Genomic DNA, 27811 nt, shown 5'->3' on the forward strand with positions numbered 1-27811 from the left:
GAAGATCCGTTGTAAATCTGGGGGAACTCCAGGGCCTACCTGGAGGTTGGCAACTCAATAGACAGCCTCCGGGCACACCTGCCCAAGAGCATCCTTGCGGGCTCTCGGGCGACCTCTAGTGGCCGAGCCACCCGCTACGACCAAAGTGGGCGGGGAGAAAGAAAAGAGGAGCGGCGGCTTCTGTGCGCTCCGTGATTGACAGGCGTCAGCGAGCGCGAGGGCGGTGATGGAGGGAGGGAAAAAAAAACAAAAACGAAGAGGGTACGCATGCGCAGTGCCTCAGCCTCCTCGGCTCGAACGACCGGCGAGAGCCGTGCGCGCACGCGCCCGGCGAGGTCGCTTGTCATTCGACCCGAGGATGCTGTCGCAGTGCGCACGCGCACCACCGCCTTTACGGGGGGGGTGGGGCGCGCGCGCGCAAAGCACGTTCGGGCCGTTCTGGTTGCGTCGTAGTACTGGGCGTGGTCTCGGGGGCGCGCGCGCAACGTCCCTACGGCGGACCCTGATCGCCGCCTCCTCCTCCTCCTCCTCCTCCCTGACTGACAGGCTGAGGCGAAGCGAAACAAAATGGCGGACAGGTTCTCCCGCTTCAACGAGGACAGGGACTTCCAGGTAACCGCCGCCTGCGGCAGGGGGAGGGCCCGTGTCCGGCGGCCTGAGGGGGCTTGTGGGGGGGCGCCGATCCCCGCCTGTCCGCTCCCTGTCCGAGTGGGGGGGATCCCCCGCGTCCCCCTTTAATTCTCCCCTCAGCTTTGCTGAGGCCTTTTTCTCCACGGGGGGCCCCCTCCCCACCGTTCCCTCCCCACCCCCAGCTCATTCGCCTTCTCCTCGGCGAAGCAAGAGGGGCTCTTGGCTCCTTCGGCCTGCAGGTTTATTCCAAGGGTGGTGGGTGGGAGATGCTCGCTCGCATCTCGTCGCCCCCCCCCCCCGCAGCTCCACAGTCCGCCCCAAACAAACTGGGTCACTCCGTCCACTCCCCTTTCCCCCTTTCCCCTGGCTTCTCTTTATCTGAACGTGTGTGTGTGTGTGTGTAGATAAGGTCACTCGTTTTAGCTGCCCAATCCTTTGCCATGGGGCGAGGAGGAAGGAAACAGATTATGGGGGGGGGGGTGTAGGTGTCTTTTATGCCTTCCTCTTTTCAGCCGAAGGGAACGTATCATGTTTACACGAAAGGAAGATGGCCTCCCCACCGAAAAAAAGTTATGCACATTTTTTTTTTAAATCACTGAATTTAGCTGAAACTTGTATGCATAGATAAGACGAACCCCACTTTTTTGGGATGGCATACCTGGGGAAAACCTAGTCTTGCGTTTGAATAAATACAGTATGCCTCTCTTTCTCCGTAGCCCAATTATTTCAACTTTGATCATATTTCCTTTTATGCCTTTTTGTCTCCTGGCAACTCCCCCCACGCACCCCTATACAGAGAGAATCCCTGCATACTAATCATTTTGGGAATTCTTGTACTATAACTACACCCCGATGTAGGTAGAGGTGAGAATAATAGAGGTGGGGAGGGGTTGCTTCCCTTTTCTGCAAGGTCAGACCTTCATCTTTTGTTGTGGGTGAGGGTCATCAAGACGTCTGTCCAAAAGCATTTTATCCAGATAAGTTTATCTTATTGGGGAGGGGGAGGAGTGTGGATATCAACTAAATCAGTGGTGAGCAAATTATTTGGCCTGAGCGATGGGAAAAAATGAAACATCTATGTGTGAAGACGCTGGCCAACAAAAATGGGGTGGGGCAGAGACCAGGGTTGTACATGACTGGACTTTCTATGTATGTTGTATATAGAACTGATTTGTGTTTGTCACTTCTGGTCTGGGCAGCGCTGGTCCCTGCTGACCACAGAGGTGGCTTTTCCTGAATAGGGGTACCAGCAGCATTGGAGTCTGCTCCTCAGTGGCACTACCTCAGTGGCACTACCGCCTGCATCATATTGGAGTCCAAAATTGCGTACCTGTGCAGTGCAGCACCAAGCAGTAGTGAGGAGTTGCTGGCAGCCACTTGGGGTGGGACCAGAAGGAGCTTGGTTTCATCATGTCATCACCACTCCTGGTCTGAAAATAAAAAAGGTCCGGTTATTGTGCTCTGGCACATCACAGCTTGACCTGCTTTTGGGGTGAAGCAGGGGACCTGCTTTGCCAAACGTGGCATGTGGTCTTAGGTGCCACTGTTTGCCACTTATGCTGGATGTTGCCTGTCCCTGGTCTAAGTCATTGTGCTGGGCTGGGGAGAGAGAAATAACTTCAAAATACATTCTGATATCAAACCAGGGGAAGGGAAGGAACATTAAAAATGTAATTTCTGAAAACTCTTCTTTCTTCCCCTGAGTGTGTAGAATCAGATGATGGCATGTACAAACAGAAAAGAGGGAAAGAAGGCTTCAAGGCTCCACCACATTGGCTGGCTAGTGAAGGGTTGAGGGGGAGGTGTTCTTCACGTTACGTTATAGATGTGTTCCAAAGAATGTAACATCCTTTTCTAGTTGTGTTAACACAGAATAACAAATGGCCACAGGTCATGCAGCGTGGGCAGTACTTACCTCCTTTTCTTTCCAGGGAATCTGTATGAAGGTATGCATTATTTGTCTGACTAGACCGAATAACTGAATTAAGGTATATTATTTGCTAAATATGTCTGTTCAGGTTGAGTGTTGTTCTTTTCTGCATGAATTTGAGTCTTCTCTCACTCATCTTGCAAAAGTAGAAATTATTGAGTGGGTGGGAGGGTGGTGACCAGGCTTAACAATTAATGGTCTTACTATACTAAAGATGCTGCATTTAGCATGCACTTTTGGTGGTAGTTGACTTTTTAGATGCTTAAGGTCATGGAAGACAACAGTCTGTTTTATGGGGAAATCATAGTCAAAATTGCTGGCTGCCAGTGTTGATGATTCCCATCTTGCCAGAGGGCCTTGCAAATTACCTCCCAATAGGTTGCATAAAAAGGTCAAAGTAAATGAAATCAGTTCATTTGAAATAAATATCCATATGGAAATCTGTTCCATCCAGTTGTTCCTTTCAGATTTCTGCCTTTTAAAGATCTGCTGGCATTTCTAGTTGTGAGCATCTTTATTTTAATATACCAGTATTAGCATGTGGAAAAACATTGAATAATGAGTAATTTCCCCACTGCTCCCTGGACAAAAACAAACCATTTTACAATCTTGAAGGAGAGTGCTGCATTACCACTGCATATCCAGGCAACAGAAATTTGGGTCAGGGGATGAATACTGACTGGTGCTTATGGATGTTTTTAATTGTCAGGCTGCAGTTCCCTTTTTTAGAGCTCTGTGAAAATAGTCCTTTCAGCAAACCAATTAAGAGGGATTTGTGGCTCTTCTAGGTAACTGGGACAGTACATGGAAAGTGTACAGGTAGCATGGTTAATTGTAAAATAAGATGTGATGGAGGCTCTGCCTGCATAGAAGTCACTAAAATCCCTTCCTGCAGCAAAAGGAACACCAACTTTATTTCTAGTCTGCTTATTTCTGTTGAATGTGAAGAGGGCTCTAGCCTTTGTCAGCTTAGGTTACAATAAATCTGTTAATCTTTTAAGATGCCACAAGGCTTGGTTTTATTTATGGTTTGGTCTGCTTGTGGAGGATTGGAATTTCTTTTAAAAAAAACAAAAAAACCCTGCCTCCCCAGTTTTTATGAGATATAATACAGATTCCTTTAGTCTTGCAATGAGAGTTGTTTTTAAAAGTGAAATTTCAGTAAGCAGTTAATTTTTTTAAGGTTCAGTTGTGAACTACAGGAACGGGGTAGAGAGAGTAGACAGAGAACTTTCTCTTCATCTTCCAAAAGACTAGAACTCAAGGGCTTCCAATGAAATTGATGGGCAGTAGAGTCAGGTTAAACAAAAGGAAATATTTCTTTACACGGTGAGTGATTAAAATGTGGAATTTGATGGCAGAGAATGTAATGATGGCTACAGGCATAGACAGCTTTAAAAGAGGATTAGGCAGATTACAAGACAAAAGTAATGACTACTGAAGAATTACACAACTTTAAGGTTGACAATGAAGAAAGTGAAATGGTTAAAGATTTTCCATTCCTTGGCTCAGTCATCAACCAAAAGGGAGACTTCAACCAAGAAATCAGGAGTTTTGAGACTTGGAAGGGCAGCCATGAAGGAACTAGAAAGGTGTAAAGATATGTTGCTGTGGTTCAGTGGTAGAGCATCTGCTTGGCATGCCAAAGGCCCCAGGTTCAATCCCCAGACCTTTGGACCAAGGGTTTGATTCAGTATGAGGCAGCTTCATGTGTTCAAGATCAAGATAGTCCATACTTTAGTATTCCCCATTACAATAAATGAGTGTGAAAGCTGACAAAGTAAATTGATTAATTAGAAATATGGTACTGGAGGAGAGTTTTATTGATACAACGGACTGCCAAAAAGACAAATAAGTGGGTTCTAGATCAAATCAAGCCTGAACACTCCCTGGAACCTAAAATGACTAAATTGAGGCTGTCATACTTTGGTTACATTATGAGAAGGCAAGAGTCATTGGAAAAGACAATAATGCTAGGAAAGGCAGTGGGGAAAGAGGAACATGAGATGGATTGACTGGATCAAGGAAGCCACAGCCCTCAGTTTTCAATACCTGAGCAAGGTTGCTAATGATAGGATGTTTTGGATATTATTAATTGATAGATCACCATAAGTTGGAAACAACTTGATAGCACATAACACACAAGGACAGATTCATGGAGGACAGCTCTATCAGTGGCTACTAGCCATGGCGACTAAAGGGAAATAATTGAAGTTTAAAAGGGAACTTGTGTAACACTTAATGTGTAAAGTACTGTTTTGTGCGTCCTTGAGACTATTATTCTTATATAACAGATGGGAGAATAAGAGGGAAGGACAGTGACTCTTCCCCCCTCCCCCAATTGCTGATTGGAAACTTGATTACAATGTGAAACTTCTTCCAAAAGGAGAATGTGTGTAGATTACCTGTTATCTTGGCAGGGATTCTAGGGGGTTAAACCTTTTGCTAGCCCATAACCCATTTAAAGTATTTAGTGGCTTACATTTGGCTATGTCATATGCAGCAGAAGCCATGTGTGTGCTAGTGTCCACTGAAAAGTCCATTGTAATAGGGAGTTGACACAGGATTGCAAATAGTCATGGAGGAGTCAGCAGAGTCAAATCTGTGAGATGTTATTTTGTGAGTTAGGCTCATGACTGTGTGAAGCATGTACCAACGGGGGTGGGGGGGAATTGCTCCTGAATGTATTGTAATCTGATTTCAAATGTTAATCTTGTTTAACATAACACTCCCTGTCCAGTCATCTCCATTTCTTGTATATTCCTTCTCCAGGTATTTGGCATTAAAATTGTACATTATAAAATGCAATCCTGCTTAATTTTTTGTAAGAAGGGGAAGGAAGACTGGCAAAACAAGCTAAGAGAAATTTACATCAGGATTATGTGATTTGGAAAACAAAACATTGAGTCACTTTCATGGTTTTAAGAACAAGCACACATAAATAAACAGATGTATGAAGACAGGGTAGCAGCTCATGGAGTGGGCAAGTGCCATATCAAAGCATGGTGTAGTGTTCAAGAGTCCTGGACTGAGAGAAAGAGGGTTTAAGTCCTTACTCTGCTATGAAGCTTGCTGGATGACCTTGCACCAGCCATTGTCTCTTAGCCTAACCTACTCTACAGGGTTGTTCTTATGGTCTCGGCTGGGGAGAGTGGGGTATTAAACTGAAATAATAAATAAAATGGAAGAGGGGAATCCAGAGTATGCCATTCAGAGCTCCTTGAAGTAAGGGTGAGATAAAAATGTGCAAAATAACAAAATGAGATCCCCAAGTAGTTTGTGGAGTCCAAGTACAGTTAGCCTTTCCATCCACTCACACACCCAGCCCAAATGCCCTTTTCTTACTCACAAAGCTCCTCTAACCAATCTCTGCTTTCATTTTTCAATATTTCTGTTGTGGCCTTTGTTCCTCCATCTTTTCCACTTCTTACTGCCCATTGGCCTCTTGTTCTCCAGTGTATTACATTTATATCCCACCATTTTTAAAGCAGGCTTCCTTGGAGTCATCCACCAATCACAGACAGGACACAAATCTGTTTAGCTTCAACATGCTTGTGTACTTTCCAAACATATTTTCATACCAAATGGCTCTGCTTGTTTTCCCTGACTGTCCTTTATGCCTGGAACTCTGTATCAAATGCTGAAATGCTGCTGCTTCTTTCTCTTCATTCTTTAAAAATCTAACAACTAAAAATTTGTCAACTAAATTTTTAAGTCTAATGGTGTTTACTCACATATGTGACTTCTCTCATTCATTTGGTCCTTATTTTCTCCCCCATTGTTTTTGAAGCATGCTTTGTAAGCTACTTGTCCATTTTACTTATTTTATTGTGTGAAGCATACTGATCATGCCATGTAAATAATGATAAAAGTGTGTGGTTGTGCAGGTGTGTGTGTGTGTAAAGTACCTTCAAGTCGCAGCCGACTTATGGCGACCCCTCTTGGGGTTTTCATGGCAAGAGACTAACAGAGGTGGTTTGCCAGTGCCTTCCTCTGCACAGCAACCCTGGTATTCCTTGGTGGTCTCCCATCCAGGGCTAACCAGGGCTGACCCTGCTTAGCTTCTGAGATCTGACGAGATCAGGCTAGCCTGGGCCATCCAGGTCAGGGCTGGATGTGCAGGTGGTACAGTTAAAATATGACTGGTCAAAGATTTTTTCAAGTATATTTAAAGCATTGTTAGAAGATAAAAAAAGAAAAGATATTTGTCAGGCCCTGGTGTCAACCCTAGCCAGTAGGTCTAAAATATTGCTAGAGCCTGATTTAGGGCCGGACTGAACCCACAGTATCTTTGAGGTATGCCTGTACCTACTGCTTTTAATGTGAGGAAGAGTCCCAAGACCTCATGATATAAATGCTTCCTGTCTATTAGGGATCACGGCATCTGCCATCCTGTGAAAAAAACCCCAACCTATACCAACCTTAACTGTTTAGCAAGGATTCTTAAATTTTGTTTGTAAAAATAATGCACAAGCATTTTTTTCCCATCTGCAGGGGGAATCTCAGTCCAGAACCATGGGAATGTTCCAGCCCAGGTCATAACCGCATTCACAATACTGGTTTACTTTTTTTGGGGGGGGGGGCTCATTCACTCCCTTCCTTGTCCCCATATATGCAAACTTTCTAGTCTTTGGTTTAATGCCAATTTGTTGTGATATCTGAATGTGAGAATCTTTAAGCAAGTTTTGTTTCTTTTCCAATAACTGGGTCCAAACAGCCATTAGTTTAGAAACTGGTGCATGTATTTGGACAGAACAAATTGGTGTTTTGTTGAAGACTTTCTAAACCAGGAAGTCTTCAGACATGGTTCTGTGTGTGTAGGCCGGGAAATAAATCAGGGTTGTGCTTGTTATTTACAGACTTTTTTTGGTATATGGCTAGAACCATAAATATTTTATCCCACTTTTTTTCCACACTGTAGAAACAAAGTGGCTTGCAAGTAAACTACTCTTAAGCAATCAGTGGGGGTTACTGCACTTTGTATTCCCAGCGATGTATTAAGAGTTTGAAAATGTTATAAAAAACATCTCTTTAAAAGGGTTTTTGGATACCACGGCTTATAAATGGTTGGAAGACGTCTTCACAGCTAAAGGGGCCAAACAAAGTGCGAACAGTATTTTTTATAATGTTTTCAAACTCTTAATACATCGGTGGGAATACATAGAAAGTGCGAACAGTATTTTTTATAACATTTTCAAACTCTTAATACATCGCTGGGAATACAAGTGCGGTAACCCCCAATATTTAAATAAAAATATACAACTGTTTGGCTACATTTTGGGACTCGTTGTACTCAGTCGAGATCAGCTTTCCTGTAAACAAGCCTCCGTCTTCTCACCTCCCTTTCTTCTGTGGAAGCACTAGTCCTAAGTGCTACAGCAGCTAGTAACTGAGGCCCACCTGCTGCGATAGTAACTGAATTTAACCTTCAGCAACCAATCTCCTCTGCCTTTGCATAACTCAGTTCGGCATAATTAGATTCCTGCCATTACTCCCTTTGTGCCTTGTCTCCTGATGGGCTCCAGAAACCACAGCTTAAGGGTTTTTTTGTGTGTGGGGGGTAGTAACTGTATTATACTTGGTGACATTGAACTCTATATTCAGATTTAATATTGCAGGCTGGATCCCAAAGGATGTTCTTAGCTTGCAGTTTTCTCTTTGCTCGTAGGTTTTATGTACAAATGACTTGCTGTGGGATGGATGCCTCTTCTTTTTTTTAAGTGCTGCAGTGTCAGGCCTTGTTCTGCCCGTTTTTCTACTTCAGGCTTTGCAGGCAGAATGTGTAATACTAAAAAGGAGCACCAACTACTCTGTCTCGTACTATAAATTAAAGCTTCTTACAATTGTATTTTTCCTCCTCTGGCCTAGGAAATCTGTTTTTATTATATTTCAGCCAAATTTGAGGTTGCTGTCTCATTTTGATGCAGTTCTGTTAGGCAGTTGGAGGTTAGAATAGTTGAGGATCTAGCCTCTGTCTTTGATGAAGGCATTTAATCTTCATGCCTCTGTAACCTTCCTCCTCTTCTGTTTTTAGTAGAAGATCAAGCAGAGGAACACTGACCTTTGCAGAATGCTGCCCCAGTGTAACTTTTAAATGTAAGGCAAGGAACTGTGTACGCACACTTCCCAAGATGTTGCATATTTTTTTTCAGTGCACTTACATAAGGCCATAGGTGTTGTGTAACCAAGAAGAACCACATTCTGGCTTAATACTGGAATATCCTGTGCTCTTGTCCTACCTTGGGTGCATACAACAGGTGATTAGTGGTTAAGAGCAGTGGTGTAGTGGTTAAGAGCAGTGGTTTGGAGCAATGAACTCTGATCTGGGGAACTGGGTTTGATTCCCCACTCCTCCACATGAGCGGTGGAGGCTAATCTGGTGAACTGGGTTGGTTTCCCCACTCCTACACCGCCAGCTGGGTGACCTGGGGCAAGTTACAGCTCTGTTAGAGCTCTCTCAGCCTCACCTCCCTCACAGGGTGTCTGTTATGGGGAAGGGAAGGTGATGGTAAGCCGGTTTGAGTCTCCCTTAAGTGGTAGAGAAAGTTGGCATATAAAAACCCAACTTTTCTTCTAAAATATTTGTGTTCTGCCTTTGCATCCAACAAAAGTTCCTTGGTGTAGCTAATATTAAAAACAAGTGCCGCAGAAATGTACTGGTGAGGGGAGCAGAAGCCTCCATAAAAAGATCAGGCCAAGCAGAATTACATCAAATAAATAGAGGAAGGCACTGGCAAACCACCTCTGTTAGTCTCTTGCCATGAAAACCCCAAAAAGGGGGTCACCATAAGTCGGCTGCGACTTGACGGCACTTTACACACACACAAGTCATCAATTTCGAGAACCACAGACCCTATGGAAAAATCCACTGTTAACTTTGACACCAATAATGAGAGGGCACGATGAACCCTTCTTCACTTACTGTAAGTACAGCGCTGCTTCTGCAAAAGCCCCCTCTGGAGGTATTTGCAGAACGGCTCTGATTACCTAGGTACCCAAGGAGTTCCATAGAAGGAGGTCCTTGAGATAGTCCACATCCCTGGAACTTTGATGTGTCCAGCACCTTATGAAACACCCTAACTCTTCCCTCACCCTGCACTTGTGGGCAAGGTGTTACATGAGAAACGATTATGAAGGTAATTATGTACTCCAGCTTTACCACTGGGACTTCATTCACTCCAGAGTATGCAGTCAGTAGCTCCCACCATGTTATGTGTTAAAGAAACAGGAGGACTCTTACAAATGGAGAGCGTTCTGACTGGGGTACTCTACTAGATTCTGATCTCTGTCCACCCACTCTCCTAAAGGGGTAAAGAGTGCTTTCTAGATAATTTGGTGAGCAGGTAAGGCATTAAAGTGGAGTGAGGTGGGATTAGGTAGAATCCCCCCCTCCAATAAGAACACATTGTTCATTTTAACAGGTTTACTCATAAAACACAGCAGAACTACTATCAAGGAAGTAAAGCCAAATGGTCTAAACTTCATATATTTGCCTTTACTACTAGCAGAAGACCTCTGGCAAAGGGCAGTATTGGGAGTTAAGCATCAGTGTGTTTGTGTCCTTCCGGCAGAAGGTAACACATGGAGTTCAGGAAGCAGATCTTTTATTTACTTTAGCCTAAAGATCTTTTATGAAAAACTTTACTTGAGGGTGAAATTAATATATCGCAAAACCTGCTTTGGCCACAGTTGTATGGTAGATGCTATAAGGCAGAACAAGTCTGGGTATCTCCTAGTTACTGTACAGTCAGTATATACATACATTCTAGCCCCTTAGAGCAGGAGGCAGTTGGCCCGTAGAGTCTCCCCCTTTTACAGAAACAGTGTTTAACCCGGGTGTCTCCAGCCTTTTTGAACCTGTGAGTAGTTGCAGAATTTTGAGAAAATTGACTGAACAAAACTGTAAAATGGCTGCCATGGTGCACAGGGCTAGTCACAAAATATTGGGGGGAGGGTGTGGAGTACAAGCCAGGAATCTTCCTATGGTGGAGATATTTGTCCCTACAGACAGGAAGAGTTTTTGTGAAACTTTCCTAGGCTTTTCTGAAGCACCTTCTGCTCTGACGAATTGTGGAAAGCTGGGATTTGCTTTGGGCAAGAAGGAGATAGCCACCAGGAAACAAATTTATTAAGTTTTATTTATTTATTTATTTATAACATTTCTACGTAATCCACCCAAGGTGGTGAATACTAAAACATTTGAACATTAAAACAGTACACCGTTTCCACAGTTTTCTTGGGACCTGCTGGAAGCGCAAGATAGAGATGAATGTCACCTCTATATTTGTGGCAACTCAGCCCAAATCTCCATGTGACCTCTCTCAGCAGCTTTATGTAGATATTGAAAATCAATCTTCTGTTCATTTAACTTCTTGAAACTTAGCACTTAAGAGGTAAGGGGTTGATTCTTTGTACATAGATTTGCAAAGTAAATGGGGTTAAGGTCTTTTTTTTTTTGCAACTCTGTTTATTTTATAACATTTTTGCTGTGAAGAAGAGGCATGTTATCTCTGCAGACATAAATTCACAGTTTTGAGAATTGCAAAACCAAGCATCTGTGATAATATCATCTAGATAGAAAAATTGCCCAAAATAATCTTACAGAAACCATTCCTTTGTGAATGGATTAATGGAATTCATTTACCAAAAATTTTAAACATTGTATCAATAGCCTGCCTCGTTGCATAATTACAAACTAATCCTTATTTCATGACATATAGCCTTTGGACTATAATGTATCTTAAATAGAAACTATTTAAACTATCTTTAGATAGATTTTTCCACAAAAAGCATTTTATTTAAAAAATCTGATTTACGTTAAAAAAAATCAAACCTATCCTGTATTGGAAGCAGCTGTTTAGAGCAGCTCCTGCTGCAGTGAAACAGAGGAACCCTTGGTTGTTCACTTTTGGGAAGAAGGAAGTGGGCACCAGGAAACAGGCACCATATATAGAAAGAGGACTGAGCTTAATGGGAAGAAGCCCTGTGTCAGTGCTCCCTCTGCCATGATATGTACTTGAAGTGCCCCTGAGAAATACCTCTGTCACCTCTTGAAAAGCTCCAGAGATGCTGCTCTGCAGCTTTCTTGCTGTTGCAAGAACATATATGGGGCTTTAGTGCATGATAAACAAAATAGGTGGATGGATGAACTATGAATGTTGTGGCTCATGACCCTTTCAGATTGCATCAATAGGAGCATTGTGCTCCAAAGTAATTGTGTAATTCCTATTCAGTACTTGATAAGACCACATAGATGCTCAATTGCAAGTGCCACTGTTGAAAAAGGATGTAGGTGTATTGGGAAGGATTCAAAGGAGAAAAGTCACAAAGATGATGGTTCTAGAAGGCAAGTCCTCAAATGAAGTCTAAAGTAACAAGGCAGGCTTTGTTTAGAGGGAAAAATGGGACCTGCTGAATCTTGTTTTTATAAAATAAAATTACATTTGCCAAAGTAAGTACCATTCAGACCACCGCAAAGAACATAATTACATTAGACATTAGAAAGAAAGCGAAAGTTATATTCATAAAACATGATTTCTGTAATTAATAAAAAGGATACTTCATTTGTTAAAAGGATTCAGCAGATTCTTTGTTAGTCCTTGAAGGTGTAGAGTCTAAGTTTAGCTGTTCTAGCTAGATTAAAGGATTTATACCATCATTCAGAAATAACTGATTGCCTCAATATTTAACAAGCCTTTTTTGCTGCAGCAAGAAGGTTCCAAATTATGTATAAATTAATATTTCCATCTGGATCAAGAATAAGGTTTAGTTGATCAAAATGATGATCATAACCCATCATATAAATAATCATTCTTATCTAATGTTGGATGGTGGGATTTGGTGATAGGGCTTGACCCTTCTACCTAAAATCTCTCTTTTGCATCTGAACCGGAACTATTTGTTGATGCTGCAGCTGGCAGGAAGGTTTAACGTGTAAGTGGGTGGGCCATTCATCGATAAATGGCATAACTGTCTCAAAATCTGGAAAGTCCACTCAACACAATAGTTTTGGTCAACTAGCATGAACAACTTGCTAATAGTCTACAACACCGCTCATTAGATTATGAAATCCTGCCTGATAGGTGAGGGAATGAGCCCCCAGTTTCTCTCTGGAAAAAAGCCACTTAGATACTCTAGAATTCAAATAATCTATGAAAAGGGCTGCCCAGAAGTTTGTTCTTTGTTCTGTCACTGACCACATAGGCAGAGTGAGGAGGAAAGCTGGTTATCCTGTGTTTACACCACCAGCCACTGCGTATTGAAATTATGCTAATGAATATCTGGTCTGTTGTATTTATGTTTTTAATTTCTTTTTGCCTTTGTATTTTTCCTGAGTCATATCTCCCATTAGGATTTATTTAACTTATTAAAAATTCCTCCTGTGTTTTCTCTTTTTTGCTTTTAAATGCCTTTTGTTTTATCTGGAATAAGTTGTTGCTATTTTTTAAACATTCTGCTGTGCCTATCAAATTATCAAATTGCTCAGTAATGCTACCTCAGGAAAGGAAGGAAAGGGTTACTTTTCCTTCATAGTTTTCCTTCTTTGTTTATAGCCCCTCACACCATTGCTAAAGTCACAACTGAGCAGCAGCCTTTCCTTTTAAAAAAAATTTCTTAGAAGCTCATTGATTTACAAATCTTGAGCAGCTGAAAATTCATATTCTTCATTTTTGGATGCAAGTGATAAAAGGACTGAAACAAATTTTGCTACTGCCAAAGTAACCTTAGGATCATTATCTCTAAGCAAATAAACCAGAGATTCCAAAGTATAGGGTAGTGCCAGATCAATAATAAGTGGCTTAATATAGTAGTCCCTAGTATTCTCAAAAAAGAAAAAAGAAAAGAAAAAAAGGCATGCAAGCATAACATGAAATGAAGTGTCAGTCTCATTAATGCCACAGGAGCAGATACTATCAGAATAAGGCCTATTCAGAAATCTTTTTGGTAGGACGATGGAAAGTAAAATGTTTAATCTTGCAAATATAACAGCTCTATAGTAGCATGGAGTAGTTAAATAATACATATGAGGGGATAAAAGACCTTGGGAGAGAAATACCAGAGAACAAGAGAGAACTCTATGAGCTCTGAATAACAAACTTCCATAATACATTCCTAAAACTCGCCTTTTAATCAGAGAAAAAAGCTTTTGTTTTACTCATATCGGTAATAAAAGTAGTCATCATACTAATTAGAGGCAGTTTCTCATCGATAGCTCTGATCTGAAAGTGTCCCATTTCAAGGCACCTAATAAGCCATCCTCAGCAAAAAACAAAACCAAAAAAAAAGTTTTCATCTCAGATTAAAGACCACGCTCTTACTTCCAGGGATATTTGACCAAATTCTGCCCATAGTACAACATTTGAGGCACAGTATGGTACATTCAACATTAAAAAAAAAAAAAAGATAAGAGTGAGGGACTGATGGATATTATCTGAGATAGCTTGAATCCAAATAATTGAGCCATAAAGAATAAGGGGAACCTCTTTTAATTTAAATGCTTGCACAGCTCCGGGAATGTAGTCCTCCCCCATTACAAAATCACCTAATTATTGCATTGATGCAGGGCTTTGCTTTATTAACTGCCATTCTAAGCTGGGAATTCCAGGATGGCTGCAGATGGAAACAGAATCTCTAAATAGGAGAAGGTCTTAACTTGCTCAATATTGAACCTGTTAACTGACCATTGTAACGGGCTCAGTCTCCTGTTTTTGCGAAGATTAAAACCTTGGATATCTGATCACCAAGCTTTCTCACAGGCAGTAATTGGAGAAGATTCGCAAGGCCCTTTGCAGACCAACTCTAGTGTGGGACAAAATGACAGCATTATCCGCATAGAGCAAGACAAGAACACTAGTCTCAGCTAATTTTGGTTGATGGCAGCAGTCATCAAAATTTGATGCTAGATCATTTAAATATAAATTAAACAGAAAAGGGTCTAATAAACATCCCTGTTGAATGAGTTTGTTAAATATCTTTCGTACCCATGTCACTTGAAATGTTGAACTCAAATATAAGGGTTGTATGAACCCTAAAAGCCTTTTATTAGTACTAATTTGGCTACATTTACACCACAATTTGGAGCAATTTGTAGAATCAAAGCCTCCTTTGACATCAATAAAACCCACATATAACCATCCCCCTTAACAGATGAATATTTATCAGCCAAGTGGTAGAAGACTAAACAATGGTCATATGTTGAAGAGCCCCTCTTAAAACCAATCTGCTCATGGCCCATTACAGCTTCCAATTCCAGCCATTCAAGAAGCTTCTTAAGTAAGAGGAGTACAGCTTTCCTAACGAAGAACAAAGGCTAATTGGTCGATAACAGTTCAGATCCAACCTGGACGCCTTCTTTTGCATATTGAAACTGTAATCGAGTGTCTTCATGAATCATGCATCTGCCCAGTTGAATGAATTAAGGTAAACACTGGGGCCAGTACTGTAGCCCACCATTGTGGGTCAGTTTTAAATAGCTTGTTTGGAATTAAATCAGGGCCAGGGGCCTTTCCCAATCTTAGCCCCTTATGAGACACATAACTTCAATGATTTACACCTCAGGGCAAAGAGCTGCGAAATCAAGAGGGAGGATAGTCAAAGATGAACTAGGTGCCTCAGAGAATCTCTTTGACATAATTTCTGCACATCTGGGGGGCAATACAACAAGGAATTTAAAACATTTGAGCTAATAGCAGAGTTGATGATGAAGCAAAGGGCCTTATCATTATTATTAATAGCTGAAATAAGGTATCCACATTCCTTTCTCAGGGCTAGCCATTTTCTGTGTGTGTGTTAAGTGCTGTCAAGTCGCAGCTGACTTATGGCGACCCCTTTTGGGGGGTTTTCATGGCAAGAGACTAACAGAGGTGGTTTGCCAGTGCCTTCCTCTTTTTCTAGTTTTAATCATTTTCTAGTTTTAATCAAATCTGTATATCCTCTTAAGCTCCAGCAGTTCTCTAAGAACAAGTATTGTATAGTTACTATGCTTCTTTTTAATACTACTCTTAATTGCTCTATAGTCAAGGTTGACCAAGCTATTTCACAAGTCATTTTATCCAAATCCACTTTAATGTAAATTGATGTAAGATCAAAAACCACTGACAAATGATCCAAACAAACAGGAGTCTTACTGCAGAATCTCCTTAACTAAGGTGTTGCAAAGGATAGTACCCATTATTGTTCAAGCTTTGGCATGAGATTTGGTACTCCAGCGCAGTCAACAGACATTATTTTTGTTTTGAAGGAGTAGAAAATTTTGGGCTGGGGCAAAAAGATGTTCAGCATAGACATCCATAAAGAAAGAGGCTGGAAGGTGATCACTTCCCATATGATCACAAATGTTTGAAGTTGGTCAAATACTCAATGCAGCCAGAATATAATCTGTAACACTGGCTCCACTGAGGCCCGCATAAGTAAAATCACCAGCTCCATCTATCTCTGAGTAATCATTTAAAGGGATATCTCTGAATTGCAATTTTGGCCAGCTCCAAATCTGCATTGTTTACTACAGCATCTTTAAATCTTCTATTATGCGTGACAGGACTAAGATATTCACCTTTATCAGGACCTAATATCTTTGAAAAAAGAATATAGTAATTTCTACCTATCCTTGCACTAAAATTACCCACTGCTACTAAAGGGATTCCTGGAAACCGAGCATGTAAATCATCAACTATTTTCCCCAAACAGGCCCATCTTTGAGCCATAGTAGCCAATGTGGATATAGAGGAGAATGTGGATAAACAGAGGAGAAATAACAGTTGAATAATCCAGCGCTAGCAAGCAAGCAATAGTCAAATCATCTGCCACCAAAAGATCACAGAGATTAATATTCAGATCTGATGATAATTAGACAAGCAAGACCTCCATTGCCTACCAGACTGATTTTTGATAGTGTATGCTGTAATTTTCTGAAATCAAGTGATTCTATTTCCTTGTTCCTCATAAGGTAGGGAGCAAAATGATTGAGAAGGTTTGCATCCACTAGAGGGGAACCTGGCATTTTTTCAAAATGTTTAAAATCAACTTTGGGTGGTAGTTTTAACAGATACCCCAGATGTTTTTTTGTATGCCATTTATTGTACCAAAATATCATTCTCCCCCTAAAGGGAAAAAAAGTCAGAGAATTTTTCATGTTTCAGGGACCATAGTGGAAAAAGAAAAGGGTGGGTTTTTAATAGAAGACCCTAGCAAAGAGTCTTTGTTGTTAATATAATTATTTAGAGAAATAAGCTGGCCTTCATCCAATTGTTTTTTACACCTTTTTCCATCATAAAAAGGGCTAATTGATCACCCAGGGAATTAATCTTATCATTTTTAGCTATTAAGAGTTTCAGCTATTAAGAATGTCTGTGAGGCCAGATGGTCTAAAATATCCCCCCCCCCCCGGTCTTCCCTTCCGAATAATAAAATTTATTTGACGAAACCAGGTCAGTACCAGAAACAGAATTTGAAATAGGCGTTTCCTTTATACGGGGTCCACCTTGTCCCTCAATAATGTCATTTTCTGGCCGTTCAACCTGTAAAGTACGAAATGTATTTGAGGTTTCAAGTCCATAAGTAAAAAAAAAAGTATTTAATGTACTTCATTTTGAAGTGGAAGAATTAATAGAATCAAAAGGACAACCCCTCTTCCTACCCATTTTAAACACCTATGAGTGTAAATAATTTAGTCAGTAAAATAAATTCAAAAGATTAATTATTTGAACAGTTAAAATGGTAAATTTAACATAATAAAACAGTGATAGATAACATAAAATAGGCAAACTATATTACAAAATTTAAAAGGCTCAAGAATCAACTATCACTAAAATAGCGGAAAAAACACAGTAATTTTAAAACAACCAGCTGCTGGGAGAGCTGACAGACTTAACAATCAGGGAGGGAACCGGAATCAAGACATACAGCTCATTCCTGAGAGCTGCAGCAGCCGGGGACAGTGTGGCCTTGGCAGCTCTGCTGTGCCTCCAGAGAGGTTTGGCCGCTGCAGCAGGGGGGAAAAGGGGGGGTTAAAAAAAGAAAAATTAAAAAGGGGGAAGCCCCATTGAAAACAGCAATGCTGCGCCAACAAAAAACTGGCGCAGCACTACTGTTGCTAAAGGGGGTGATCTCGGGCTGAAAGGGGTTAGGAAGCTGCCTACAGGCAGCTCCACCCCCCAGAATGCCCCGGGAACGTCTCCTGGGATGCCAGTGAGAGGACTTGTGTTGGCAGGACGCCTGCGGGAAGCCAAGCCAGCGTCCAAAGGCCACTGTGCCGCAGCAGTCCGGGGGGGGGGGGGGCAGCGCAAGTGGCACTATGCCGGTGTCAGTGCCAGTATGCACAGCACAAATGGCACAGGGGCCAGCGTAGGGGTCATGGTGCCTCCTAAGCTCATTCAGCCCCCAAGCTCAGGAATGATCTGTTAATTTCCAAGCAGATAAAAGATTTACTACTGACAGAGGCGCTGATAGGTTGTAAGTTATAAATTGAAGCAGAATATGCTAATGCAAGCTGCCTGCCTACTCCCTTAGTATATTCACTGAAAATCCCAGCTCCCATTATTTGTGCAAACTAACCCCCCCCCAAAGAAAGGAAAAGAAAAACAAAACTATAAACTTTATGAAGTTTATAAAGAAAATTAAATATCCCCCTAAATAAATAAACCTTCAGATACCTTAAAACTTTAAGGTCCGAGTGCAAAGCTTATGCCCATCCCTGAGAGACGGGTCCAATCATCTGTGATTCCGATAGTTCTGAGACTGACTCCGGGTACTTTGGCTCTATGCAAGGCCCTGTGCCGGACACTGACATTGGGCTGGAGTCCAGGCTGTCTCCTTCTCTAGAGTTCCTTTAGTAGTGCTTGCCCTGGGGGAAGAACCTCAGAAAAGAGTGTTTTTAAAGCTCCTTCTCCTGCCAGTAACCTTGCCCTAGTTGCCTTAGAGGAGGTCTGACTCTTCCTCCCTGGTTCTCCCAGGGAGCACCTTTTAAAGGGATTCCTGGGGGTGGAATAATTCTGGCCTCACCCACTCCCTGTATCCTGGGGGAATGGTCCAGTGGGCAGATGCCTGCCTGAGACCCCATTTTCCATGCCCCTCCCCCCTGGGAAGCCTTATAGGGTGTTTCCTCTGGCCCCTGCTGGCCTAAGGAGGCCATGGTCTGTAGTGGGTTCTGCTGCTCCTATGCCTTCCTATTGCCTCATGCCTCTGCTGCTGGTCCTCAGGGGTTGACCACTGGCTGGCCCCTGGCCAGCCTGGTATCTCTGGATGTCGTGGCGAGCTGGAAGCTGCTCCTGTGGCATCACATTGGGCTTCTGTGATTCTTCCTGGGTGATTCCCTTGGCACAGTCTGGAGGCCTCCGTCTTTTCGGCGTTACATGCAGGGGCGGGAAGTCTGATCCCAGACACCCTGTTTCTGCTCCAGCATCTCTGGAGTGCAGTATCTCAGAAATACTGAAGAAGGCTTGGCATGACCATAAAATCTTGGATGAGTCCTACAAGTTAACTAAGTCGTCCTCCAGCTCCATTCCATCCAAAGGACTTGGTCTCACAGGTCAACCCTCGAACCATTCAGAGAGGGGGTTTCCATTCCAAGAATGCCCTCCCCTTCAGGACATTCCCCATACTTAACCCCCTCAATGTCACAAGGGGAAGCAGTGGACTCAGAGCCACCTATCCCTTGTTGTCAACCATATGTATCTACCTCCTGTCTGGATCCGTCACATCCATTGGATCTGGCAGATTTTTATCATACATTGTCCAGCTCCCCTTACTGTGAGTACTACAATCAGGGCTGGGATCCATACGCCCCTCTTGGTTCAGACCAAGCAGATGTCAATCTCTGCCCTGTGACTGATCCAGAATTCCCTTTGGATCATCACAAAGAGGCTGCATCTTACTGCAAATTGTTTTTTGACTGTGACCAATCTGCTTATGAGAGGCCTGACTATGCCTCTGAGCCCTCTCTCGATAATGCCGTGTTGGAACCATCAATATACCGTATTTTTCGCTCCATAAGACACACCTAGTTTTTAGAGGAGGAAAACAAGAAAAAATCTTGTTCCTCCTCTAAAAACTTGTCCCGATGCGCACGCACCCAGCTGGCTCTGTGCGGCCGGCCGCCTCCCAGCTGGCGGTCGGGGCGGGGAATGTCTGGACTAGGGCTGTTGAAAAAAAAAATTTGGGCCGGTGGCTCTTTAAACTGCTCCCCGCTGGCAGTGAGGAGCAGTTTAAAGAGCCACCCCCCCTCTCGGGAGTCCAGGGAAGGGGGGCAGGGGCCTTTAAACTGCTCCCCGCTGCCAGGACTGGCAGCAGGGAGCAGTTTAAAGAGCCACCGCCCACTCTCCCGGGATGCTGAGATTCATGAAGGAGTGGACAGCCGGCTGGGGGAAAAGGGGCAGTCGCGCCATATCAGCTGGCTGCGCCCCCGGCCCTCCAAGTGACAGCAGCAGCAGAGAGGAGTGGGAGGGAGAGCGAAGGGGGCAAGGGGGGGCATCGGAAGGAAGAAGGATCCTTGCCCCCCAGAGGGACAGGCCGTTTTTAAACAGCTGAGACTGGACAAGGAGGAAAGGGGGACGGAGGGAAGAAAAGGGGGGGCTGGCTGCTCAGCCCCCTGGCGGGCCTTGCAGGCCCAAAGGACACTGGGAAGGACAAAGGGAAGGAGGGGAATGAGAGGAATGGATGGAAGGAGTGGAGTTGGGGCTGGAGATAGAAAAGGGGGGGGAAGAGATGCACATTGCATGGGAAAAGCCCATAGGAGCCAAAGAGATGGAAAGGGGGGGGAAGAGATGCACATTGCATGGGAAAAGCCCATAGGAGCCAAAGAGATGGAAAGGGGGGGGGGAGAGATGCACATTGCATGGGAAAAGCCCATAGGAGCAAAAGAGATGGAAAGGGGGGGGGAAGAGATGCACATTGCATGGGAAAAGCCCATAGGAGCAAAAGAAATGGAAAAGGGGGGAGGGAAAGAGATGCACATTGCATGGGAAAAGCCCATAGGTGGACAGGAAGAGGTAGAAGAGGCAGAAGGGGACGGAAAAAAGGGGGGGCTTGGCACAGACGGACGAGAGCATGGAAAGGAGTGGGGACATGATCCCAGACACGATACGGGTGGCTGGGCAGCAGGGAGAGGGGCTGGCATGGGAGACGGGGCTGCTGTTGCAAGCGTGAGCTGCGCATTCCGTGGCACTGGAAGTGGCGGGTCCCCTCAATCTGTCCGGACCTCAGGGACTCCCGGGAGAGTGGGCGGTGGGTCTTTAAACTGCTCAGCGCGGAGCAGTTTAAAGGGTCACCTCTGCCCCCTTGCCGGGTCTCCCGACGGCCAGCTGGGAGGTGGGCGGCCGCACAGAGCCGGCTGGGCGCATGCACGTCGGGACGGCATGAGCCGGCGTTCCCCACCCCAATGGCCAGCTGGGAGGCGGGCGGCCGCACAGAGCCGCATTCACTCCATAAGACGCACAGACATTTCCCCTCACTTGAGGAGGAAAAAAGTGCGTCTTATGGAGCGAAAAATACGGTAGTCCCCAAGCGAGGATTTGCACATTTACAACAAACTGCTCGATCCTCTTCTTTCCCTACCAGCCATTAAGCCCAGGGATGCCCATTATGTTCCCAGAGCTGCAGAGGGAGGGGGGAGAGCAGAAGCTGCTGCTTCTCACCGCCATGTGAGCCAGGCAGCCAGAGGTAATGGTGCAGGGAGAGAGTGGGAGCTGTGGCCATGCGAGCCAGGGGGGCTGGCTGGCAAGTGCTTGGCTGAGTGGGGTGGGCTTATAAAAGGATGGTACCCTCCCCCCTTGGATCTTTTGGGTCATCCACTTGTTATGTCTAATTCTCAACATGGCCCAGACTGCACATCCTTCAGTCTGGAGACTGGTACCATGTAGTGAGAGACAAGCTTTTTCTACAGACCTGGGAGAGCCCCAGGTGTGCAGAAATATGAGGAATTTTTTTTAATGACATCATTGAGGGTGCTGGGAGCAGTTGGGAGAGGCTGGCAGGCAGCGCAGGGGGAACAGTCAGGTGAGCGAGTGGGGAGCTACCGGGTGCTGTTGCCACTGGGGTTCCCATGCGAGTGTCCTGAGGTCCCTGAGTCGATGCTGCTGGGCAGGGGGAGGAGGAGCGTGAGTTGCCACCGCTGCGGGAGGTGGCGATGCTGCGTGGGTGGAGGGAGCTGCTCTCCCCCCCACCAGCACACCTGCTAGACAGGCTGAAGCAGCAGCATTGGATGTGCATGGGGTGGTTGTTGAGTGGGCAGTCTAGCAAACAAACTGGGGAGGGGGTGGAATCCTCCTCCACGAGTCTCATGGGTCCCCTGCTTGTCATTGCTAATTGGGTACAAGACTGTTTCGTATACTTCTTACAGTAAAGGCACACATTCTTCTGAATTTAAATTGGAGGCATGCTTTACTCTTATAAGTACAAATATGCAGTTTTGCTGTTAGCAGTATAAAGAGCAGTGCAAAGAAACAATGGGCGGCTTCCTTGGAGGGCAGATATTTTGATTCTGGTTGATTGAATTATCTGATGCACCCAATTAAGAGGAATGGCAGGATTACACATCCGAAATGGGTAACTGGAAGATGGCAAACAAGAGCTGGTGATTGCATGGTGATGGCTTAGGCTTCCACTTCTAGGGGTGGTGTTTTTGGCTCATAGGAGCCCTTAATTTACTTCTTGCAGCCCTCAAATGTGTCCAGACTCACATGGGGTAGTGGGGGAGGGAAAGTAGTTGTGAATTTCCTGCATTGTGCAGGGGGTTGGAGTAGATGACCCTGGTGGTCCCTTCCAATACGATGATTCTATGATTTGAGAATTTTTAGTGTAAGATTTGATGCCTAGACATTTGAAATATTATTTTGGTGAGAAAATGAAGATGAAGATATTTTGATTGACTACATTTTTCAACTAACTGGCAGATTACCTACTTCTTCTTACTCCCCCCTCCCTGGTGTTTGGGTCTACTAGTATCAGCTTGGGTGAGGCCTGGACTTGCCCTTTCCTCTTTCTGGAGGAGAGGGCCCAGCCACCTCTCTGATTTGGAGGGGACCAGAGGTAGCCCTCGGCAGTGGAGAAACCCAGAAGATTTGCCCTACGGATTTGCCATCAGCCCTCCTGGAAACAGCACCGCTACACCTGGAGGAGCCAGTAACCACCCGAGGAGGATCCCCTGAACCCAGAGAAGGCAGCCACAATGTCCAGGATTCACACCTGGAGGCTGCGAGTGGTGAGGAAGACTGGCCAAATGCCACCGGTCACCACAATGTGGGGGGGGGGGGGAGACCAGAACTCTGCCCTGCTCTCCCACCATGGACTACTTTCAACCACCTCTAAGGCACCGTACATACTATGTATGTGGAAATATCTCCTTCTGTATTTGTTCCTTATGCTTTGTGTGACATGAGTGCACCCGTGTTTCTGTTTGTATTTGCTCTGTTTTTACTGTTTGTGCCTATATTTGAAACATTCTCTAAATAAAAGTTAATCTGTTCTCTTGTGTTCTAACAGCCCATTCCTGAAAAGTCGGTGTGCGGAGTCGCCGGGGAAGAGGCACAGTGGCGCCTCTTCCTAAGCCGATTTGCGCACACCGTGGGAACAAAAAAAGCCTTTCAAGGCTTTTTTGGTTTTCAACGAGGCCAAAAGCCCCATTGAAAACAGCGAGGTTGTGCCTGCTCAAAAGCAGGCGCAGCAACGCCGCTCCCGCCGCCGGCGTAACCGGCCGGACCGGGATAAGAGGCTGCCTAACCAACTGCTCCTCCCCCCGGAACGCCCCCAGAACACCCCCCTGTGCCGGCGCGATCTCTCTACGCCATTGCCAGCACCACGGAGAGGCCGCACCGGCGGAGGAGCAAGGTGCTTCACTTGGCCACCAGTGGGACTGGCCTCGCCGCCAGCGTAAGTACATGTAATCATGTGATTACATACATGTGATTACATACACTTACGCTGGCGGCGGGGTGATGCCGCCTCCTATTTAGTTTCGGCCACATTCTTAGGAATGGGCTGTAAGAAATGTAAAATGATCTTGCACTTGAATAGGCCAATGATCTTGCACTTAAATAGTTTCCGTTGAAGGAAACTAAATGGTTATGCAGAATTTAATTATTTCCCCCTTAATCTGCACTACTGTATTCACATTCTTTCGTGGGAATTTGGTGGCTTCAGCTGTTGCTTTTTTTGTGGCATGATTATGATCAGGTAGCAAATGCAACTTTATCTCTAAGAGAATAGATTTCATGTACAGTTGGAGAACAGAATGTGTCCACTCCCTCATTTGGTGATTCACCGCATACAGAAGAATGTTGGCTACTATTTGCAGTAGACTTTACTAGATGGGATGCTCCCGCCTTTTGATATTAATTTCTGCTTGTAGGACGTGGATGTTAGCAGCTAGAATTTCTGTTACTTCTTGGAAACAGTGCTGAACAAGGGAAACATTTTTGGCTTTTCAGTCTGCTTAAGCAAGTTGTGACTGCTTAAATGGATACTCCATTTTTAGCAAGTTGGGAGAATTTCTTCTGTGTTTTAGGTGTAGATAGTCTGAATCTTGGAGCACTAAATCTCATGCTGTGACCAGAAAGGCCAAATTCTGCAGTTAAAGTATTGGGAAGGGTCAAGTCTTGTCCAGAGGCTCCTGTTAAGTATCTTAAAACTGGTGGCAAACTCTCAAGCTGCACACAGTCTCTTCCCCCCAAGAATTCATGTCTTTTAGGCCAGGAACTAGAAGCCGCTTCAGTTTACCTTAAGCCATGAAAAAGTATGTGCTTCATACATGTGCACTGTGTGTGTGTTGTTGTCAGACTGCAGTACCTCGTTGCGTTTCTTTCATAAGGAACTTCACTCCAGATGTAGTCGCGAGTTTGAAAGTTTTATTAAGAAAGCCAGCGAGTTCAGTAAGTCCATAGAAACATAAGGCTAGAATACAGACGTGGGGAAACACCAGTACATTTATAGGGTACATACAATAGGATTGATTATGTTCAGGGTATAACACAAAAGGACGAGGTGCGGCAGAGCTGTCTTGATAGTTCAGATACAAGGAAACAATACAGAAGGTAACTGCCAGTAACTACTCATTGAAAACGCATACAGGGAATTAACGCGTGAAATAGCTAGACGAACTCCAGGGCTCCCAGGCATTGTTCTGCGGGACCTGGTATCATACTAGTGATTATCCCGGGCAGGTCTCCATTGTGGTGCAGATGCCGGGCGGGGGACAGAATGCAAACGGGGGAGGACGGAGCAAACTTAAACTCCATTTTGTTCTGGTGAGGAACCATCTTGTTTATCCGGGGTCAACAGAAAGCCCTAGCTGACATCTCGCCTCCCCAAAGACCCCTCCCCCGGGTTTCTCGGTCTGGTAGGGCAATTCTGATAGAATTCAGCTATCAGGGTGGGGGCGTTCGCGTGCACAGCGGACACCCACTCGTCATGGCTAGAGTTCAGGTGTTTCCAGTGCACGAGGTATTACAGCTGACCCCTCAGTACCCTGGAATCTAAAACCTTGGAGATTTCGAAGTGCTGTTCCCCTTGAACCATAATTGGGGTTGCCGCCGTGGGTTTGGTGTGCCAATCAGGGGCTTTCAAAGAGGGTTTCAACAGACTCACGTGAAATACTGGGTGTACCCCCTGCAAGGTTTTTGGGAGGTCCAATTCTTGGTAACCTCATTGATAATCCGGGAGATTGGGAACGGGCCCACATACTTGTAACACAGTTTCTTACAAGGGCGTAAGGACCTGAGATTTTTTGTGGAGAGATACACCTTTTCCCCAACCCTAAGGTCCCATTGGGGCGCTCTGTGTTTATCCGCTTGCGCCTTGTACTTTTCCTTCGCCTGCTCCAAATGCTTCACTAACCAGGGCCAAGTATTCCTTACTGTGTTCGCCCACACTGATACTTCCGGGGGATCCCCTCCCGGCGGGGGAGGGACAGCTCCCAAGGGATCGAATTCCATACCGTAAACTGCCTTGAAGGGGCTCAAGCCTGTAGCTGAGTGTACAGAATTGTTGTAAACATACTCAGCCAGCGGTAGCAGGTCGACCCAATTGTCCTGGTGGTAATTTACGAAACAACGCAAGTAACATTCCACCACTGCGTTAACCCTTTCCGTCTGACCATCAGTCTGCGGGTGATAGGCCGACGATAAACCCTGTTGCACACCAACCAGTCCTAAGAAAGCCTTCCAAAATTTAGATACGAACACAGACCCCCTGTCGCTCACGATCTTCCGAGGAAAACCGTGTAGTTGGAAGTTCTGGTGTACAAACAGACGAGCCAGTTTGTGGGCCGAGGGCATTCTCTCGCACGGTATGAAGTGAACTTGCTTCAAAAAAAGGTCTGTGACCACCCAAAGAACTGACTTCCCCTGACTAGGGGGGAGGCCAGTAATGAAGTCCATCCCAATCACCCCCCAGGGGGCCTCCGGAGTCTCCAGGGGCTTTAACAAACCGGGAGACTTCCCCATCAGGCGTTTACTTGTAGCACACGTAGGGCAAGCTTTTATGAAACCATCGATGTCCTGGCGCATCCCCGGCCACCAGAAACGACGTCTCACCAGGTGTAGAGTCTTCACGAACTCGACGTGCCCTCCCGTCATGGAGCTGTGGCTCCATTCTAACACTTCTCGCCACAGTTGCTGGGGGATATAAGTCTTATCCCTGAGGGCGCCGTCGTCCCCCTCCACCTGGGGAGGGAGGGTCTTATCCCTTCGCTCCTCCTGAAGGGCTTCCCCCCACTTATCTTGAACGGCCTCGGGAAGTTCCCCTGGGACTGCTAGGGACTGGGGGACAGAGTCAGCCCCCTCCTGTGAGGAGGCTGGGACTGGCTCCGGAGCCACCGCACGGGCTTGGGCTCTGGTCAGTACCCCTGCGCTTGCCTCTTCCGGGTCCAAGCCCGGAGAATTTCTTAGAAAAATAGGCGCAGGGTCTGAGTACTCCCTGAGCATCCTTCTGAAGAAGCGCGTCTCCCATGGCCTTCTCTGAGGCATTTACCTGAAGGGTGAAAGGACGCGAACAGTCAGGGTGGGCTAGAATGGGTTCGGAGGTAAAGCGGCTTTTCAGAATCTCGAACGCCGCCTGACAGCAGTCATCCCAAGGCACTTGATAATGAGCAGCAGTAGCCGCCTGCCCCTTCCCCTTAGTCTTCAGCAGGTCCGTGATTGGTAAGGTGACCTTGGCAAAGTCTGGGACGAAATTGTGGTAAAAATTAGCGAACCCCAAGAACTGCTGGACTTGTTTGCGAGTCCTGGGGGGTTCCCATTCATGGACCACCCGAACCTTCTCGAGGTCCATGATCAAACCATTGGGGGACACGACATACCCAAGAAACGACAGTTGGTCCTGATTGAAAGCACATTTCGAGAGTTTGGCATACAAATGGTGCTCTCGCAAGCGGCGCAAGACCTCCCTCACCATCTCCCGGTGTTTTTCCAGGTCCCTGGAGTAAATCAGTATGTCGTCAAGATAAACGATCACCCCCTTAAACAGTAAGTCATGCAAGATCTCATTGATGAGTTGCATGAAGCACGACGGAGCCCCCGCCAATCCGAATGGCATGACCATGAATTCGAACAACCCATAGCAACATGAAAAAGCTGTCTTGGCCTCATCCCCCTCCTTAATCCAGACCGGTAGTAAGCTTCCGCCAGGTCAAGTTTAGAGAACACCCTGCGCTCCTGGAGTTGACTTAGGAGGTCCAGGATGAGAGAAATAGGGTAAGCATTAGTTTCGGTAATAGCATTAAGCCCCCTATACACACAGTCTGAGGTCCGAGGTCCCCTTCTTCTTCACAAAGAAGCAGGGCAACGAAAACGCAGCCTTGTACGACCGGATGAACCCCCGGGCCAAGTTCTTATCGAGGAACTCCCGCAGTACAGCCTTCTCTTGGGGGCTCATGGTGTAGACCCAGGCTTTGGACGGCTTCATGTCTTTAGTCAGTTCGATAGCACAGTCCGTCGTGCAGTGAGGGGGCAGCAAATCATAGTCCCTCGAAAAAATCAGCAAAGTCCCTATATTTAGGGGGTAGTGTGGTGGCCTCTACAGCAGCAGCATCCCCCCCGTCTCCCCCGGGCATGTCCTCCCTGCCGTGCTGTTCGCACTGGGGGGATCCAAACACCACCCGTCGCTGTACCCAGAATCTATTCCCAGTGGTCTCCCACCCCCAACAACACCGGGTGGGAACGCAAATGGACGGGGGCCCCCTGTAGGTCACTCCCATCCATTTGGTGGAAATGCAGAGGGTTGTCTAGTTCCTGAGTCTCGACCTGCAGGCGGTTTATCACCACC

General features: G+C 45.3%; 1 protein-coding gene across 1 annotated transcript in view; it reads left to right on the top strand.

Annotated features, from left to right (window-relative positions):
• Positions 1-518: 518 nt before the first annotated feature.
• The window catches only part of GPATCH8 (G-patch domain containing 8), a 105937-nt gene continuing 78644 nt past the window's right edge, over positions 519-27811 (top strand). Inside the window, exon 1 of the mRNA XM_056863497.1 lies at positions 519-612. Coding sequence (XP_056719475.1) covers positions 568-612 — 45 coding nt within the window. The 5' untranslated portion in view covers positions 519-567. The remainder of the gene's footprint in view (positions 613-27811) is intronic.

The sequence above is a fragment of the Euleptes europaea genome, chromosome 18 (assembly GCF_029931775.1).
Source record: "Euleptes europaea isolate rEulEur1 chromosome 18, rEulEur1.hap1, whole genome shotgun sequence".
Classification (NCBI taxonomy): domain Eukaryota; kingdom Metazoa; phylum Chordata; class Lepidosauria; order Squamata; family Sphaerodactylidae; genus Euleptes; species Euleptes europaea.